This window comes from Rhineura floridana, chromosome 18 (assembly GCF_030035675.1).
Source record: "Rhineura floridana isolate rRhiFlo1 chromosome 18, rRhiFlo1.hap2, whole genome shotgun sequence".
Taxonomy (NCBI): Eukaryota; Metazoa; Chordata; class Lepidosauria; order Squamata; family Rhineuridae; genus Rhineura; species Rhineura floridana.
In genome coordinates, this window is record NC_084497.1 from 3,606,033 (window position 1) to 3,623,595 (window position 17,563).

General features: G+C 47.6%; 1 protein-coding gene across 1 annotated transcript in view; it reads left to right on the forward strand.

Annotated features, from left to right (window-relative positions):
• The window catches only part of PTPRS (protein tyrosine phosphatase receptor type S), a 207,884-nt gene that overhangs the window by 174,086 nt on the left and 16,235 nt on the right, over positions 1-17,563 (forward strand). Inside the window, exons 24-28 of the mRNA XM_061601984.1 lie at positions 5,470-5,567; positions 8,288-8,411; positions 12,844-13,019; positions 14,167-14,286; positions 15,659-15,813. Coding sequence (XP_061457968.1) covers positions 5,470-5,567; positions 8,288-8,411; positions 12,844-13,019; positions 14,167-14,286; positions 15,659-15,813 — 673 coding nt within the window. The remainder of the gene's footprint in view (positions 1-5,469; positions 5,568-8,287; positions 8,412-12,843; positions 13,020-14,166; positions 14,287-15,658; positions 15,814-17,563) is intronic.

Sequence of the window (17,563 nt, forward strand, 5' to 3'; positions counted from 1 at the left end):
CCCTTCAGATGTTGCTGTAGTACAACTCCTGTCCTCCCCCAGCCATGCTTGCTGGGGCTGATGGGAGTTGTAGCAACACCTGGAGAGCCAAAAGACTCTGCCATATTTTAAAGCACGCTTACACATTTAAAGCGCATGACTCACTCCCTCACTCCCCAAAGAATCCTGGGAGCTGTTGTTTGTTCGGGGTGCTGGGAATTGTAGCTCTTCGAGGGGTAAGTTACAGTTCCCAGGATTCTTTGGGGAGAGCTGGAGCCATCTGCTTTAAATGCATGGTGTGGATGTCTTTTAGGAGAGCAAATGGCACCTCTAGCCCTCAGTTCAAACCCAGCTGTTAGAAGAATTACTGGGCAAACACAGTTCTCTCCCAGGCACAGCATTTATAAAGAAGCTCTGTTTTGTTTTTAAAATAAAACAGCAAAATCTCCTGTTGAGCTGCAATCACTTTGGCGGCGAAGGAGGCCTCTGGCCCGCACACCAGATGTTTGGGTTGATTTTGTCGGTCAAATGATCCGGCACATAGAAAGGGGAGGGAACAGAGAGAGAGAGAAGCTTGAGTTCTTTGCAATAACAAGATTAAGGAGATTTCAAGGGATTTGAAACGCTAGATGAGAACTCTCTCCCCTAAGGTCTCTCTCTCTCTCTCTCTCTCTCTCTCTCTCAAAGCCAGAAAAAGATGGTCAGCAGCTAGATTTCCTGAAAAGGTTCTGTGACTTTGAACAGGGTGGCTGGGGAGAGAGCGGCCTCTCTCCCTGCACCAAAATGTAGGAAGCCGTGCATAAGCCAGATAGTTCTTTTAAAGCCAGATTCCTACAATCGCAATAACCCTTTTGCAGTTGGGGGGCGGGGAGGACCTGAGACAAAAGCATGCTGTCTGTTTCCCCCCACCCCCGGATTTAAAACCGACAACACACTTCATTTTTACACCTGGAAAAGGATTGCTTTTACAGCATGTAAAGGGTAAACATTGCCTGTCCACAAGAGCCTCTTAGTGTTCCTGCGTGAGTCGCTTATCTGGTGGGCAAAGAGGGAACCCCAGAACTTTGGGCAGAGTTGCAGCAGCCAGCCTCCTCCAAGGGGGCTAAATTGTCCTGCATCGCTGCTCCAAGAGTGTGAGCTAACAAGAAATGGGGCAAAATCTCTCGTCCCCAGGGAGTCTGGTCCAAAACAGGTATGCCCAGGGTGATGAATCATCCAGAGATGCAGCGAGCATCCTCCTCTGTGGGTTGGGGCCTTTTGGCTCGGAGAGGCCTTTATTACCTTCCCATGTGAAGCAAACACAATTTGTTTTGTGAGTTCCTGGCCACTTTCAAATCGAATATCAAGCGTCCTAACTCAGTTGTTTATACAATACACTGGGGCTCCAAGCTTAGAGTAAACCCCATTGGGCTCAGTGGAACTTACGGCTGAGTAAACATGCAAATGGACTGCAGTGTTTCTGATCTGGCTGGGTGGCTGGGCCTGCAGTCCACTTACACTCCTTCAACTGAGTGTTGGAACTTAACTTCAGAGTAGATTAGACACCGTAAATTTACCTAAACTGGGTTCCTTTGCTTTCGTTTCATCTGGGGGTTAAACAAGGGGAATAAATAAGTAGTCAGAGGTTTCAGGAAGGAGTGTGTTGCCTTTAGGGCATTAATAAAGTGTGATGGGGTGGATCTGCTTGGAAATGAAGCAGGAGACATGTACAGTACGTGCCGAAGACGTATTTTCAGGGGTTGCCAAACTGTGATCCGTGGACCAGCAGGGATCTGTGACCTTTATTCAGGTGGTCTGTGGCACATCTGCATTAAATGCTCCTCCTGATTTTTAGCTGTGCGTTCCTTGCTATTTGTATTTCTCGTACTGTATTTTATTGGGTTCCCATTTGAATTCTGTGGATTACAATACAAGAAATAAGCAAGAGAAATACACTTAAGAATCATACCGCATCTAGCACACCACGTTTCAAACTGCTGCGACAGGCAGGGAAATTGTGAAGCGGTGCGCCTCGGCAGTTTTCAAGTGGTCTGTGGGGAAAAGAGCTGGCCCCTGCTGTGCTGGACTGTGATGGCTGCCAACTCCTATTCCCTTGTGTGTTCTCTGGCTGCCGCCAGACGAGGTTTGTTTTCCGACAGGGCCCTTTGGTGTCGCCCTCCCCCCTTCTCTTTCTGTTTCATCGTTGTTGAGTCTGGTGGGTGCAAACCGATCAAGAAAGCCAACTTTTGTGAAGACACACTGTAAAACTGGTGAATACAGCACTAGCTCTTTTGTCATCTCTGTCCCAAATTTAGCAGGTTATTTTATTGCTATGCCACCGCTGCTGCTGTTGCTTGCCGCCGCTTTTAATCATGCAACACCCAATAGGGCTCGAAATTCTCCATGGCTCCGTGTCATCTCCCTTTCCTGTTCCCAATTCACTGTGGTGGTTTCTCAGAAGGTGGGATGAACTTCCCTTGGTTCCCAACACCTTTCCCATGGCTACCGACTGACTTCCCATAGCTCCCGATGCCCTTGCCGATGGAGGTTGGCAGGCAGAGCTGATTGATAGGGCAGTGTGTGCAGACTCCCAGAAATACTTTGTCTTATTTTTTTCTTGCAGTTTAATGAGCCAAGAGTGCCGCCTTAAGGCACGTGTCTACACAGCACACTTTACACCAGCTTACCTGTCATGACTTCCCTCTGAGAACTCCAGGGATTTTGCTGAGGTTGGCACCTAGCTCTTTTGCAAAAACTGCAGTTCCCAAGAGAGGAAGCTGTAATAGTGTGACTATGGGATGCCTGGTTGTAGATAGAAGGGATATGTTTTTGAGTGCTTCCCCTGATTAAGCAAAACATTGCGCATATGCAGTATGGGCATGGGAGGGAGAAATGGATTCTTCATGCAAGGAGCGTTTTACGTAAGTAGAAAGTTTAGAACGATGGAACACGCAGCTCATCTGCGGCTGCCTGTTGGAGTGCAGACCATAAAGCTGCTTTTCTGGAGACTACACCCCGGTGAAATCACTACTGAGCAAGCAGGGATGAAATTGGGCTGTAGCCAATTTATGTTGCAGTATTTGCTGGGGAGCAACCTACTTCTTGGAATGCAGCAAGATTGTGCCACAGTGGATCAGCTTAATTAATGTGGGCATTTCCTTGGCCAGGCCGGTTCCTTGCCTGCACATTTCTGCATCAGATTCAAGCAGAGTGTGAAATCTTAGTGATTTATTTAAATTTTTTTTTAAAAAAATACAACTTTCATTCCTTTTTTTCCCCTATTTCTCCTTGCAGTTCTCATGCACTGATTCCAAGGTAGCCTTCTTTATAATGCTGAAAAAAATCCATTTGCTGAGGTTGATTTTAACACACACACACACAAAAAGCACATTGGATGGTATTCAACTAAATAATTGTGATAACTCAAGAACTAGAATAATGAGACTTCCTCCCTCCACATACCCCGAACCATGCCCAAATCTGCTCCAGAGGGTTGGGGGAAAACCCAAAACAGATTTAAGGGGGTGCAAATGGAAAGAGGGGGGAAACATCACTCTCTCTCTTTTTCTGTGCAATGGAGCATTTATCACACACACACACATAACCACAGTCCTGCATTTACCAGCTGTTTTCAGGCAACGCCTGATATTACCAGATATTGAGAAGTCAGGGGTGGAGGGGTTCACCAGACCAATTTATCTCTAAGCAGCGAAGGGAAAAGGAGGAACTCCGGGTAACTCCAAAATGTTCCTTTGAACCCTGATGAAAGATGAATGAATGTTAGGCGTTCTTGGGGGGGGGGGGCTGTGAACTTCCTCAGCCACAAAAGCCTCTTGTGAAAATTGAAATGACACCCCCTCTCCCCCTAACTACGATGCGATGCCACTCACTAGGACAGTCCCCTACGTGGCCTCTGTTTCGTTTCACTGCGACTTGCGTGGCAGAACTTGCTGGGTGGGCCTCTCTCCCCTTCTGAAGCCTGTAGGGGACAGGGTTGTAGCACAGCGGCCAAGCGGTCCCAGCTTCAGTCCCTGGCGGCATCTCCAGGTAGGCCTGGAAAAGAGAGACTGTCTGGATTCTGCAGTCCACGTAGATCAAAGTGGCACCTTCCAGTGATAACAATTGTACTACAACTCGCATCAGCCCCATCAAGCACAGCCTGTCGTCAGGGGTGCTGGGGCTTGTAGTCCCAGCAACATCTGCAGGGCACCAAAGTGGACTAGATGGACCGATGTTCCCACTCGGTTTAAGGCAGTTTCTTACCTTGCAGCTCTTCATTCAGAATCACGAGGGCTGGGATCTTTAAGGGCTGAAGCTCCGTAGTAGAGCCCCTGGTCCCCAGGTCCAATCCCCTTGAAAACCCTGCAGAGCAGTATTGTCAGTGTGGACAATACTGGATCAGTGACCTACTTGGGGTAAGGCAGCTTCTTATTTAAATCGGCCCTTTACCCAGAACCATGAGGACCAGAATCTTACTTTATTTCTAAGGGAAGGACCCTAGCTCAGGGCCAAAGCCCCTGCTTTGCATGCAGAAGGTCCCAGGTTCAATCCAGGCAGAGCTGGGAATGTCTCTGGCCTGAAACCTTAAAGAGCTGCTGCCAGTCAGTGTAGTTGATACTGGGTTAGATGGATCAGTGCATTAAGACACATGGAAGGGCCCTAGCTGAGCAGCAGAGGACCTGCCTTGCCCACAGAAGGTCCCAGGCCATGCTGGGAGAGACCCCTTGCCTGAATCCCTGGAGAACTGCTGCCAGTCAGTGTGTGCAGTACTGAGCTAGATGGACCAAGGGTCTGACTCACTTCTTACATTCCTATGCAGCTTCTGAAAAACCTCCACTTCTCTCCTGCGTTCCACCACCATCGCCCAGACATACCACATCCTCATTCCATCGGCCAACTGAGCCATACCCTTCCTCTTTGATATCTGTGTGCTGTGTCTTCACCACCCCACGTTTTGGGGCGATGATGACAATGATCATCATCATCATTTTATCATTACAATGATTATTTTTGCACCAACGCCTATGTTGTTTCCTGCATCAGCACTAAGATGCGTTGCCGCCGTACTTCACTTTTGGGGGAGATTGCTCGCTTCCCCCCACACCGCCGCTGCCGCACTCTTCCTTCTCCCCCAACCCCCCGGTAACGTCACCATTTGGGATTGCTTCAAAGCCTCTGCAGTCAGAATCTCCTTTTTTTGGTTATTGTTTATTTGATCCTTTTTTAGTTTGTCTGTTTTTTTAAGGCCCTCTCCTGACAGAAACACACATTTTCGGTAAATGTTGACAACGGGGCCATCCTGGGGAAGAACTCTTTCATTTCCCTTTCAGTTCCAAGGACACAATTTCGAGCCCTCAGTTTCTCTTCCCACTATCCTCTGTCCTTTCTAACCCTCCTTTCATTGCAGTTTTTTTTTTTAAATTCAAGTTGTGAAGTATGTGTTTACTGCGGAATGATGGTTTTAATGGGAGGATGTTTTTCCTCTACTCTCCACCTCGTCTTTCCTTATAGGTATGCTCAGCCACCCACCCATCCCAATTTCGGAACTGGCTGACCACACGGAGCACCTCAAAGCCAATGACAATCTGAAGCTGTCTCAGGAGTATGAGGTATGAGGAGTGGAAAGGGAGTGATGGGTTGGCAAGGGGGTGTGGAGACTGGTGGCTCTGATGTCAGTGGAATCTGCTCTGGGTTTCAGTCTGAATTTTTGAGGAGTTTTCCAAGGTGCTGGAACCTTTCAGGGGAGGTGTCCAAGGTGCTGGAACCTGAGCTTTCAAAGGAGCTGTCTGGGGTGTTGAACTTACTTTGGGAATACTCTTGAGAACCTTGGATAGCTCCTTGAAACTTCAGACTAAAACCTGGAGTGACTTCACTGCCCCACTGATATCAGAGCCACCAGTCTCCAATGGAAGGGTGTGTGTGCTACAGACCAGGGTTGGCTGAGGGAGGAACCATGTGTCATGAGGGATGTGGTCTGCTGCTATAAAATCACAGCCCTCCACTTCAAATTGGCTAGCCCAGGGTTGGGGAACATCTCTGGTCCTCATCATGTTGTTGAGGCTCCTCTAGGCTGGGGGGGGGGGCTTGCAGGTCCATTCTGCAAAATGTCATGGATGCAGTTATAGGGTTAGTGGTGGATTTATACTGGACCATCCACTAGGGAAGTGAGAAAGTATTTATGCCATGTTCTGCTATTGTTCCACTGTAAACAGTCATCTATTTAATATTTATTTATTAAATTTATATGAAAGAGGTCTTCCGTAGGTGCCAAAAAGGCAACAGAGATAATTTCTGTTCCCCTCATATATTATGATGATAATGATGATAATACACAGGGCCTAACGATAAAAAGAGCAGGGAGGCAGGAAGTGGCAAAAACCCACCCATGGATTGGCAGAGGAGGACGCAGGTGCTTGAATTGCATCCTCTTGGTTCAAAAATAACCACCAAAGTCCTTAGGCAGCAGGACTCCAAACCGTTTGCACAGCGAATAAATTCCTAATCACCAGGAAGATAATGGGAAAAGATTCTCAGCTCTGCTGGGATCTTCCTAACCCATCTTGGCACTTTGGTATGCCAGGCAGCCACAGAGAAAAATAATATACTCTTTCTGCCAATTCTCCCTCTCCCCCCCCAACCAGTAGCTAATCTGCATAATGTAATATCCAAAAGTGCTTCTGGCTATTTGCCAGGGCTGCAGTTCTGGAGCGTTTGTTGCTGTTATGAAAAAATGCCCCTAAGAACATTTGAAGAGCCTGCTGGATCAGGCCACTGGTCCATCTAGTCTAGTATTGGAACAGCTTGCTCGCTAGGAGCTGTCTGTGGTGCTGAAACACCTTGGATTAACTTGCTCGCTAGGAGCTGTCTGTGGTGCTGAAACACCTTGGAGCAACTTGCTCGCTAGGAGCTGTCCGTGGTGCTGAAACACCTTGGAGCAACTTGGTGGCTAGGAGCTATCCGTGGTGCTGAAACACCTCACATGTCTTTTTCCTCATCCACTGCAACAGAATAGAACATAAGAAAAACCTGCTGGATCAGGCCAGTGACCCATCTAGTCCAGCATCCTGTCCTCACAGTGGTTAACCAGATGCTTCTTTTGGGAAGCCAGCAAGCAGGACTGGAGCACAACAACTCCTCCTGTGGTTTCCAGCAACTGGTATTTAGAAGCATACTGCTTCTTGACTATGGAGGCAGAGTGTAGCCATTGTGGCTAGCAGCCATTGATAGCCTTATGTGTCTAATTCTGTTTTAAAGCTCTCCAAATTGGTGGCCCTCGCTGCCTGCTGTGGGAGCGAATTCCATGATTTAACTATGTGCTGTGTGGAGAAGCAACCAAGATGCAAGATTGGAGGGGTAGAGAAGCGGGGAGGATATTGGAGCCAAACAAATGCATTGAGGTTAAGGCAGGATCCGTAGGATGAGGGAAAGGGGGTTTAAGCAGGAGCAGGATGTCACTATCTAGTGAGCCCTCTAGATCCTATTTTTAAAAATATGTGGCATTCATGATGATATGTGCTTGCGATGGTATCAGGGCTTTGGTTGTGCTATAGTGCAGGAGAGCCCATTCCAGATGGCCGTGATGGGGAGGCATCACAGAACTACTAAACGAGTGGAGTGACGTGCAGATGGTCCATTATAAATACACCCCTAATAAGAACAGCCTGCTGGAGTAGACTGGTGGTCTATCTAGTCCAGCATCCTGTTCTCACAGTGGGCAACCAGATGCCCTTTATGGGACGCCTGTAAGCAGGACCTGAGCGTGACAGCGACTCTCTCCTCCTGCAGTTTCCAGCACCTGGTATTCCGAAGCATACAGCCGCCGACTATGGAGGCAGAGCATGGCCATCATGGCTAGTAATAAGAATAATGCACTGTTATTGTGTCGAAGTCATGTTGCCGAACATAGCTACCCCAAAAAAGCCACCAGTCGGGGGGGGCTTTGTCTCGCCTTGTCCCCTCCCTGGCCCTTCGGTCGCGGGGGCAAACCACAGAGCTGTGAGGAGAGGTAATAGCCATCCTTGATCAGGCTGATAGCTGCTACGTGCATATCAGATTTGGGAAGCCATGGGGCAGGGATCTGTGTGTGCCCCACATTCAAGTCCACGTGAGAGGGAGACACAATGGCAAGAATCCGGCAGCTCTCAAATGCATTGTTAATTTTCAGTGAAAGCTGGTTGCACCAGTTAATTGTTTTACGGTCACGGTTCTCCAGAGGTAGAGAGGTTGGTCGCTGTCTAGCTTGCATGTGAGTTTGGAACAGAATGTGGGACAGCACTGTTGTTTTACATAATTGCAGCAATTATGTTTTTTTCCCCCCTGCTTTCTCTAGTCTATTGACCCAGGTCAGCAATTCACTTGGGAGCACTCCAACCTTGAGGTGAACAAGCCAAAAAACCGCTATGCCAACGTCATTGCCTACGACCACTCCCGTGTCATTTTGCTGCCTATTGAAGGTACAAACCACTGGAGGGGGAGCGGGGAGAGGGTTGAGGAGTGGTCCAGGCCAGCCTTCGTTCCCCCCCCAAGTTTCAGAGATTAATACGTATTACAACTGCTGACCAGAAACCATATATCATTGGGCAAGAATGGTTTAATTTCAAGTGTATTTTTTTTACACCTGACTCTAGTGGGTAGATCTTGGGGTTCTGGTAAAAAGCCAAAGTAGATCCTGTAACCCAGATGTCTGACCACCCCCTACACCTGCCCCCCTAAAAAGGTTCCAACCATTGATATGTGTGGTGTTTCCCCACCCTCTACATCTCAGATGGCCAGACTTCCTACATCAGAATGTCCCTGTTGGATTAGACCCTTCTAGTCGCATGGGTTGTCGTCAACAAAGTCCTACACAGAGCAGACCCACTGAAATTCACGTTGCTCTTATTGAACTTAATAGACACGGCTAACTTGAGTTCAAGTTAGCCGTGTCTGTTCAATAAGAATACAGGAAGAGTCTTGCTGGATCAGGCCAAAAGGGGCCCATCTAGCGGCCAACAAGGTGTCCCAATGGGAAGCCCCAAAGCCGGGCCTGCGTGCAGCAGCATTCACCTCTCCTGCGATTTCCTGGTATTCGGAAGCATACTGCCTCCAACAGGGGAGACCATAGCCATTGTGGCCAGTAGCCGTTGGTAGCCTGATCCTCCCTGAATTTGTCTAATCCTGTTTTAAAATCCCCATCTGTCAGGAATGCTTTGATTTAGATTCCTGCATTGCGCAGGGGGTTGGACTTGATGGCCTTATAGGCCCCTTCCAACTCTACTGTTCTATGATTCTAAAGCCATCCAGGTTGGTAACTATCATTGCCTCCTGTGGGAGCAAATTCCATATTTTAATAGGTGCGCTCTTAGCAGGACCAGCTTTAAATATCACCCATTAATATCATAGCTGTGTGTACTTTTCAAGAGAGAAAAAGGTCATCACCGTTGCCACCCCATGACCAAAGGGGCTGTGAGTGGGAGGGCACAGAGGCTTTGTGGGTGCAAAGGGAAGATTGGTGACCCCAGCCCTGGGGTTTGCGGTGAGCAGGATTGATCGAATTCCTTCATTCTCCCTGACTGGAATTTCCCTGCTGATGAATTCCCCTCTTTACTTTTGCAGAAATGGGTAAGTATTGTGACGTGAGGGGAGAGAGGCGGGGAAGCCTTGTTGCAATTCCTATGGGGGGTGGGCATGAACAGCAGAGGGGAATTAAGCCTCTCTGAAATTAGTAAACTGTGACTTTCTTTAATCACGTGGCCTGGTTACGTGTGGGTGTTTCCACCCAAATCGCGTTTCCTCCTCATCTAAGCATTCCTTTAATTTGAAAGCATGTCGGGTCTACAGCACCACGCTCAGTTGGTTTGCTTTTTGAGTTAGTAGAAGCTGGAATCCTCGCTAGAAGGGGAGAGAGAGGCATTAATAGCATCCCAGGTGACAATGGATCCCATTTCTCCTTCTGCTGCAGGGGCCAAATTTTATAGGTATACAGTTCAAAGAAATTACCAGGGAGAAACATCATTCTTTGGTGTTTGGGGAAATTCGCCGCTGCCTGCTTACAACAGAGCTGCTGGCTCTGGTTAAGGTTCTTTATGAGGTTTAATTTGATCCAGGAGCTTTGCAAGGACAAGGAAACAGAGAGCCTTGGACAGAATGGATTTCTAATCTTCTTTCCTGGCTCCTGCTAAAGGCCACTGCATAGGGTCAGCTACAGCTGCCTGCTGCTCTAACCCTCTTTCAATTGCTTCCCTGTCCTTGGGGGGTGGGGGGGACAAGGCAATTTCATTTACCTGGGTGGAGTTAGGTATAGAGGCTCACAAAACGTATGATTGAATTTCACAAGGAAGGTGGGAGCACTCTCCCTCTGCAGATTTGTCCAAGTGGGTTGCACCATGAAATCACAATTTAGAGTTGTCATTGGAAGGGCTCAATAGCAAAAGGGGTGGAGGGAGGGTTCCCGGTATAAGAACGCACGTCATATATAACACACAGCACCTTACTCAAGGCAGGATAGTGTAGAGTTGGAAAAGATTCAGGAAAGGGGCAACGGAAATGATAGAGGGGATGGAGCAACTCCCTTGTGAGGAAAAGTTGCAGCATTTGGGGCTTTTCACTTTAGAGGGGTATAAAATGATGCATGGCGTGGAGAAAGTGGATAGAGAATTTTTTCCCTCCCTCGTTCATAACAATAGAACAGTGAAGACAAATGTTGGAAGACCTTTAGTGTGGCGGCATCTACCCTGTGGAATTCCCTCCCTTTAAATATTAGGCAGGCACCGTTTCTCTTTTGAAGACTTTCCTCTTTCAACAAGCCTTTTAAGTTGAGACCTATCCCAGTCTGCATCTGTGTCACAATTGCTTAATATGTTTTTTGATAATGTTTTTAACCCTTTTAAAAAAAGTTTTAAAAATGTTTTTAATGCTGTTTTGTTTTAATGTATTTATTTTTGAGATTTGTTTTTATGATGTTTGAAAGTGTTTTAGTGCTTTGTTTGCCGCCCTGGGCTCCTGCTGGGAGGAAGGGTGGGATACAGATTAAATAAATAAATAAATAAATAAGATTCAGGACAGACAAAAGGAAGGACTACTTCACGCAACACAGTTGAGCGATGGAATTCGCTTCCCCGGGAGGCAGGGGTGGCCATCAGCTTGGATGGCTTTAAAAGAGGGTTAGACAGTGTCATGGAGGGTAAAGCTATCAAAAGCTACTAGCCGCATTGGTTGCGTTTGGCCTCCATAGCTGGAGTCAGGATGCTTCTGAATGCCACTTGCTGGAGGGGAGAGTGCTGTTGAGCTCAGATCCTGCTTGTGGGCTTGTCAAAAGAGTCATCTGATTGCCCACTGTGAGAACAGGACGCTGGCCTAGATAGGCCACTGGCCTGATCCAGCAGGGCTCTACTTACGTTCTTCTGTTGTGGTGCAGTGGGGACAAAGCAGGTTATGTGTTTCAGCATCACAGATAGCTCCTAGTGAGCGAGTTGCTCCCAGGCGTTTCAGCACCATGGATAGCTCCTAGTGCGGAAGTGGCTCCCAGGCATTTCAGCACCATGGATAGCTCCTACTGAGCCAATTGCTCCAACATTAGAGGCACCATTTGTCTGATCCAGAAGGCTCTTCTTACATCTTTCTGATGCAAGGATGAAGAACCTCTACATGTTGCTGGACTACATCTCCCATCATCCCTGGCCATTAGGTATGCTAGGGAATTAGTAATTCATGGGGGAACACAGATTCTCCGTCCCTGTTCTAACACATGGAAGATGATCATAATTCCTAATAAATGAGATGTTATGATGATGACATTTGCATACTGCTTTTAAGCATTCAAAGCATTGCCTGGGCATTGTCTAATTATAATCCCAAGAGTAACCCTGTAAAGTAGGTCAGTGATATTACCCATGCTGAAAGAGAAGAGTGGTTTTCTCTCAAATACAGTTAGCAGAGGTGCGATTTAAAGCAAGGGCTTCTTAATTCGTAGCTCAATCTCTTAGGGGGCCACATCCCAGCCAAATTAAAGCTGATTTGGAGCTTTTCACAGGTCATCTTGAGTGAGGTTTAACATCTTTGATGCTTTGGGGGGGGGAATTATCTTGTTCCTTTTCCTGTCTTAGAGCCTTTTTTCAAAATCTTCCCTTTTTATGTTACAATGTCGTGTTGGAACTCTGCAGTGAGGCTGACTCACAGTTGAAGAAATATGAACTTAAAATAAACCAGTCAGCTTTCAAATTCCTTGCAAAAAACGGCTCCAAGTATGGGCCTGTATTTAAAGTGGTACACACAACCTCTAAATAAAACACCCTTTGCTTTGCAAACTGCATTATATGGAGAAGGTGCCAAGTCCAGTCCTGGCTTTTCCAGTTAAAAGACTCCACTGGCAAGGAACGGAAAAGACCCCTCTTTACCCTGAGACCCTGGAAAGACCCTGGAAAGATATCAAGAATTGGTAGTGAGTTTTTGTTATTCAAAACACCTTAAAAAGCAGTTCCAACACAGACTGGGATAAGGTCTCTACTTCAAAGGCTTGTTGAAAGAGGAAGGTCTTCAATAGGTACTGAAAAGATAACAGAGATGGGCGCCTGTCTAATATGTCAGGGGAGGGAATTCCAAAGGGTAGGTGCACTAACGGTCCGTTTCCTATGTTGCACAGAGTGGATGTCCTGATAAGATGGTATCAACAGGAAGCCCTCACCTGCACAGTGTAGTGATCAACTGGGTATATAAGGAGTAAGGTATTTCAGGTATCCTGGTCCCAAGTTGTGCAGGGTCTTGTACACCAAAACTAGAACCTTGAACTTGTGTCTTGCCACTTGGCTATATGGCATTATCGTATTCAGTACGTGGTCCCTGATTGGCTAGGATCTCTCGGGGAAGATTCGCTGAGTACAGCTCTGCTTTTTGACCGTTTTGCTGCAGGAATTGTGGGAAGCGATTACATTAATGCCAACTACATTGACGGCTATCGGAAGCAGAATGCATACATCGCCACACAGGGGCCCTTGCCGGAGACCTTTGGGGACTTCTGGAGGATGGTATGGGAACAGCGCTCCGCCACTGTGGTGATGATGACCAAGCTGGAAGAGAAATCACGGGTGAGGGAAAAATAGGTGCACACATTTTGGAGGGGGGTGCAATTAGTTGGGCTGCAGCATCAAATCAATTAAAAACAGTTCAGTCGATGTAAAAAGTGATCTCCGTAAATCATATAAAAAGGTAAAGGTGTCCCCGCACTTGTAGTGCGAGTCGTTTCCGACTCTTAGGGTGATGTCTTGCGATGTTTACTAGGCAGACCGTATATATGGGGTGGGATTGCCGGTTCCTTCCCCGGCCTTTCTTTACCCCCCAGCATAAGCTGGGTACTCATTTTACCGACCACGGATGGATGGAAGGCTGAGTGGACCTCGACCCCTTTTACCGGTGATTCGACTTCCTCCTTCCGTTGGAATCGAACTCTGGCCGTGAGCAGAGCCTCGGCTGTGTTATTTTTAAAACAAGTACTTAAAAAAATCATCTGCAAATTGTTTTTCTAAAAAAAAGACATAACAAAACATGAACTATCTTAGAAGAGGCATTTCACATCCTAGGGAGGAGAAAATAAGGAGTGCCCCTTCTCAGCTGAGACATGTTAAGACAATGAATGCAATTTTTTTTCCAGTCATTTTTCCCCTGTAGTGTTTGTTTTTGTCCTATGCAAATTTATTAATTAACATTCATGCAATTAATCAACTAAGATTTCTTTATAAAGGTGCAGCCCTAGTGGTTGACCATTTCTCTCTGTGCATGATCAGGACTGCCTGGAATCTAGTGTGGAAAACCTCAGGGTCTGGTTGTGGGTTGTTCAGCTTCCTGAGAACCTCTTCCATTTTAATGCATGTCTCTAGTCCTTATGGTTATTTCCAACATATTTCCAAAACTATGCTTGTAAAGTGCAAGTGATACGTTCTGGAAATGTTGGAAAGTGGCTGAATGAGATTTTCCAAGTGCAGATGGCTCAACGCTCAGTTTGCATACAGTACTCCGGTTGCAGAATTCAGCAATGTAATAGCACAGAATTTTAATTCCTCGAGATGTGCTCACGCAAGATTTGAGTCACAGCCAATGTGCAGTCTCTGGTTTAGTGAGCGATGCGTGGAACAGATCTGAACTTCTGCCACCACTTTCAAAAACTCCACTAGCTTAGAAGCTAATTGCGTAGCGGTGGTGATCATAAATAATATGTTGTCAATGTTTTCCTTCCAGATAAAGTGTGACCAGTATTGGCCAGGCCGGGGCACAGAGACATATGGAATGATTCAGGTGACCTTGCTCGATACCATTGAGCTGGCCACGTTTTGCGTCCGGACCTTCTCCCTTCACAAGGTAAGAGGAACAAAAAATAGTTCTTTGAGTAGTGGGCCCCACCAGGCCTCTGCACTACTTGTCATCCAATTCTGCCGTCATCTGGAAGTGCAGGAACCTGGCCTGACACCGTATCAGACCATCGGTCTAATCTATCTCTGTTTTGTCTATCAAACATACACACTTGCGGTGACTTTTCCAAGATTTCAGACAGGAGTTTTTTCCAGCCCAATCGGAAAATCCCAGGACTTGAACCTGGGACCTTCTACATGCAGAGCAGGTGTTCTGCCACTGAGTTATGGTCCATCTTCAAGCGGAGAGTGAGGCGGGAGGGGAACGGGCCAGAGCTCAGGGGCAGAACATCTGACTTGCGTGCAGGTTCAGTCTCTGGCACCTCTAAGTAGGGCTGGTGATGTCCACTTTGGGGAAGGGCCGGAGCTCAGCAGCAGATCACTTGCCTTGCATTCAGAAGGTCCCAAATTCAATCCCGAATGGCATCTCCAGGTAGGGCTGGGGGGAACTCCCTGCCTGAAACCTTAGAGAGCAGCTACCAGTCCGTGTAGACAATACTGAGCTAGATAGACCAGTGGTGTGACTCAGTATAACGCAACTTCCTACTGGATATTTACCAAGGGTGGCATTTTTATGTGTAGGGGGGAGGAAGCCTGGCTCATTATCATCTTGGGTCTCAGTGTTCAACCAAGCCTTTGCCAACCTGGATTCCTGCATCGAGCAGGGGGTTGGACTTGATGGCCTTATAGGCCCCTTCCAACTCCACTATTCTATGATTCTATGAACCTGGGGGCCTGCAGCAGTTTTGGAACACAGCCCCAGTGCCGGCTGGAGTTGATGGGACTCGCGTGCCAAAACAGCTGGCAAAGGCCCCGAGACCTTTCGGAAGCAACCGGCTTTCTTTCCAAGGTTTTCCATGGTGTGAGGAATCTTTGCCCCCACGCCCCGGTTGCTGGACTACAACTCCCATCATCCCTAGCCATTTGACCATGCTTGCTGGGCGCTGATGGGAATCATGGTTCCACAGCACCTACACCTGATCTAAAGGAAGTGTGCCTGTCTCCTGCTTTCCAATCTGTTTGGACCAGATTTAAGATGTTTTTAGATTTGCCCAGACATTTAAATCTGTACAATCCAGGTGTAGGGAGCCTTTGGTGAACGACGCCTCCCAACATCGTCCCTGGCCACTGACCGTGCTTGCTGGGGGCAGATGGGAGGTGCCGTTCAGCAAATTCTGGAGGGCCAACAGCTGCACACACCTGTTTTAACCCGCCACTTAGCTTGCTTACATGGAAGCATTTATACCTTGTAGAGAAGTTCCTCTTGGGCCATGCATTTGTTCTCTTTCAACCCCCTCTGCGGTTTCCCCTTCCTCTCGCAGACCAGTTCCAGTGAGAAACGAGAAGTGCGCCAATTCCAGTTCACGGCCTGGCCAGACCATGGTGTCCCCGAGTACCCGACCCCGTTCCTGGCTTTCCTGAGGAGAGTGAAGACCTGCAACCCACCTGACGCAGGCCCCATTGTCGTCCACTGCAGGTACCCGATTCCAATCCATCCCAGGCCCTGCTGACACACAAAAGGAACAGACGCCTGGTGTCACCGTGGGGAGAGGCCGCCACCACTGAGAGAGCATCTGCTCTCTCGGCCTGTGGGTGGGGACTGACTAACACTGACACATAACTCCAGTGCTTAAAAGCGTCTGCGGCCTGCACACAGGTTACCAGGCCAGGTTCAAGGCCTTCATGCATTAGGCACTTAACAACTTGGGTCCAGGCTATCTTAAGGGCTGCCCAATGCCTTATATCCTGGCCCGATCACTGGGGAAGTCTCTGCTGGGGGTCGCCCCATGGCTCAGATGCACAGCTCGTAAAGACAAGAAGCTGTGGTTTCAGCGCAGAGGGCCCAAGCCGACTGAGATTAGGTAGGCACCCGCCTTGCTGAAGTTCAGGCACACGGCTAAGACTCTCTTGTTCCAAACAGGTATTTTAAGGCAGTGTTTCGTTTTATTTATTTATAAATATATTTATATACCACTGTTGCATTCAAAAACATCAATGCAGTTTGCAACTAGTTGTCTGTTTGTTTTTAAGTAGAAACATTACAAATGTTTTACAAGTAAAACAGTACCGAGTACAGGAAAAACATTTAAAATACAATGAAAACAAAGGTCAACTATTGCAAAAAAAAAAGTAAAAACATAGTAAAACTTCATTTTCGGTTTTTGTGTACGCTGCTTAGAAATGTGAATCGTTAAGCAGTGATAAAAATGGACTGCCTCCAAGTCGATCCTGACTTACGGCTACCCTATGAATAGGGTGTTCCTGGTGAGCGGTATTCAGAGGGGGTTTCCCATGGCCTCCCTCTGAGGCTAGTCCTCCCCAGCTGGCCAGGGCCTGCTCAGCTTGCCACAGCTGCACCAGCCAGCCCCTTCCTTGTCTGCAACTGCCAGCTGGGGGGCAACTGGGTTCCCTGGGACTCTGCAGCTTGCCCACGGCTGCACAGATGGCAGGGTATGTAACTCCTGAGCCACTCCCTGTGGGGGTGATCTTTAGCTGGCCCTGGACACCCAGGAGACATGAGCGGGGATGTGAACTCACAGACTCTGGACTCCCAGCCAGGCTCTCCTCCCCACTGTGCTAGACCAGCTGTTAAGCAGTGATATAAATGTCTTAAATAAATGACAGAAAGAAATGCAGGTTCAGCCCTTGGCATCCCAAGCAGGGCTGGGCACGACCCCAGTCTGGAACCCCTAGACAGCTGCTGCCAGTCAGTGTAGACAATGCCAAACTAATTCAGGCCAGTGGTTTAACTTTGTGTAAGGAGGTTGCTATGTACCATGAGTGAGGGAGAAAAGTTTGGAGTTGAAGCAACCACTTTGGTAGTATCCTTTTTTAAATATTTCCCTGCGAAGCCACAAGACCCTGCTGAAAGGCAGTAGCAAGTCTGTGTCTCTTGTCTTCAGTATTCAGTCATCTGAGATAGACTACCCCTGTGCATGGAAGTTCCATTTTCCTATAATAATAACCCTCCATAATAGCCCTGCTGCATCAAACCAAAGGCCTTCCTAGTCCAATATTCCCATTTCCCAGAGTCGCCAACCAGATGCCTCCATGGGAAACCTGCAAACAGGCCAACCTCCCTCCCGCTCACATTCCCCAGACAGAACATAGCCCTCGTGACTCCTCCATGGATTTGTCTTAATTCTAAAGCTGTCAAATTTGGGAGCCATAACCACCTTTTCTGGAAACTGATTCCATCGTTTTAACGATGTACTGTGTGAAGACGT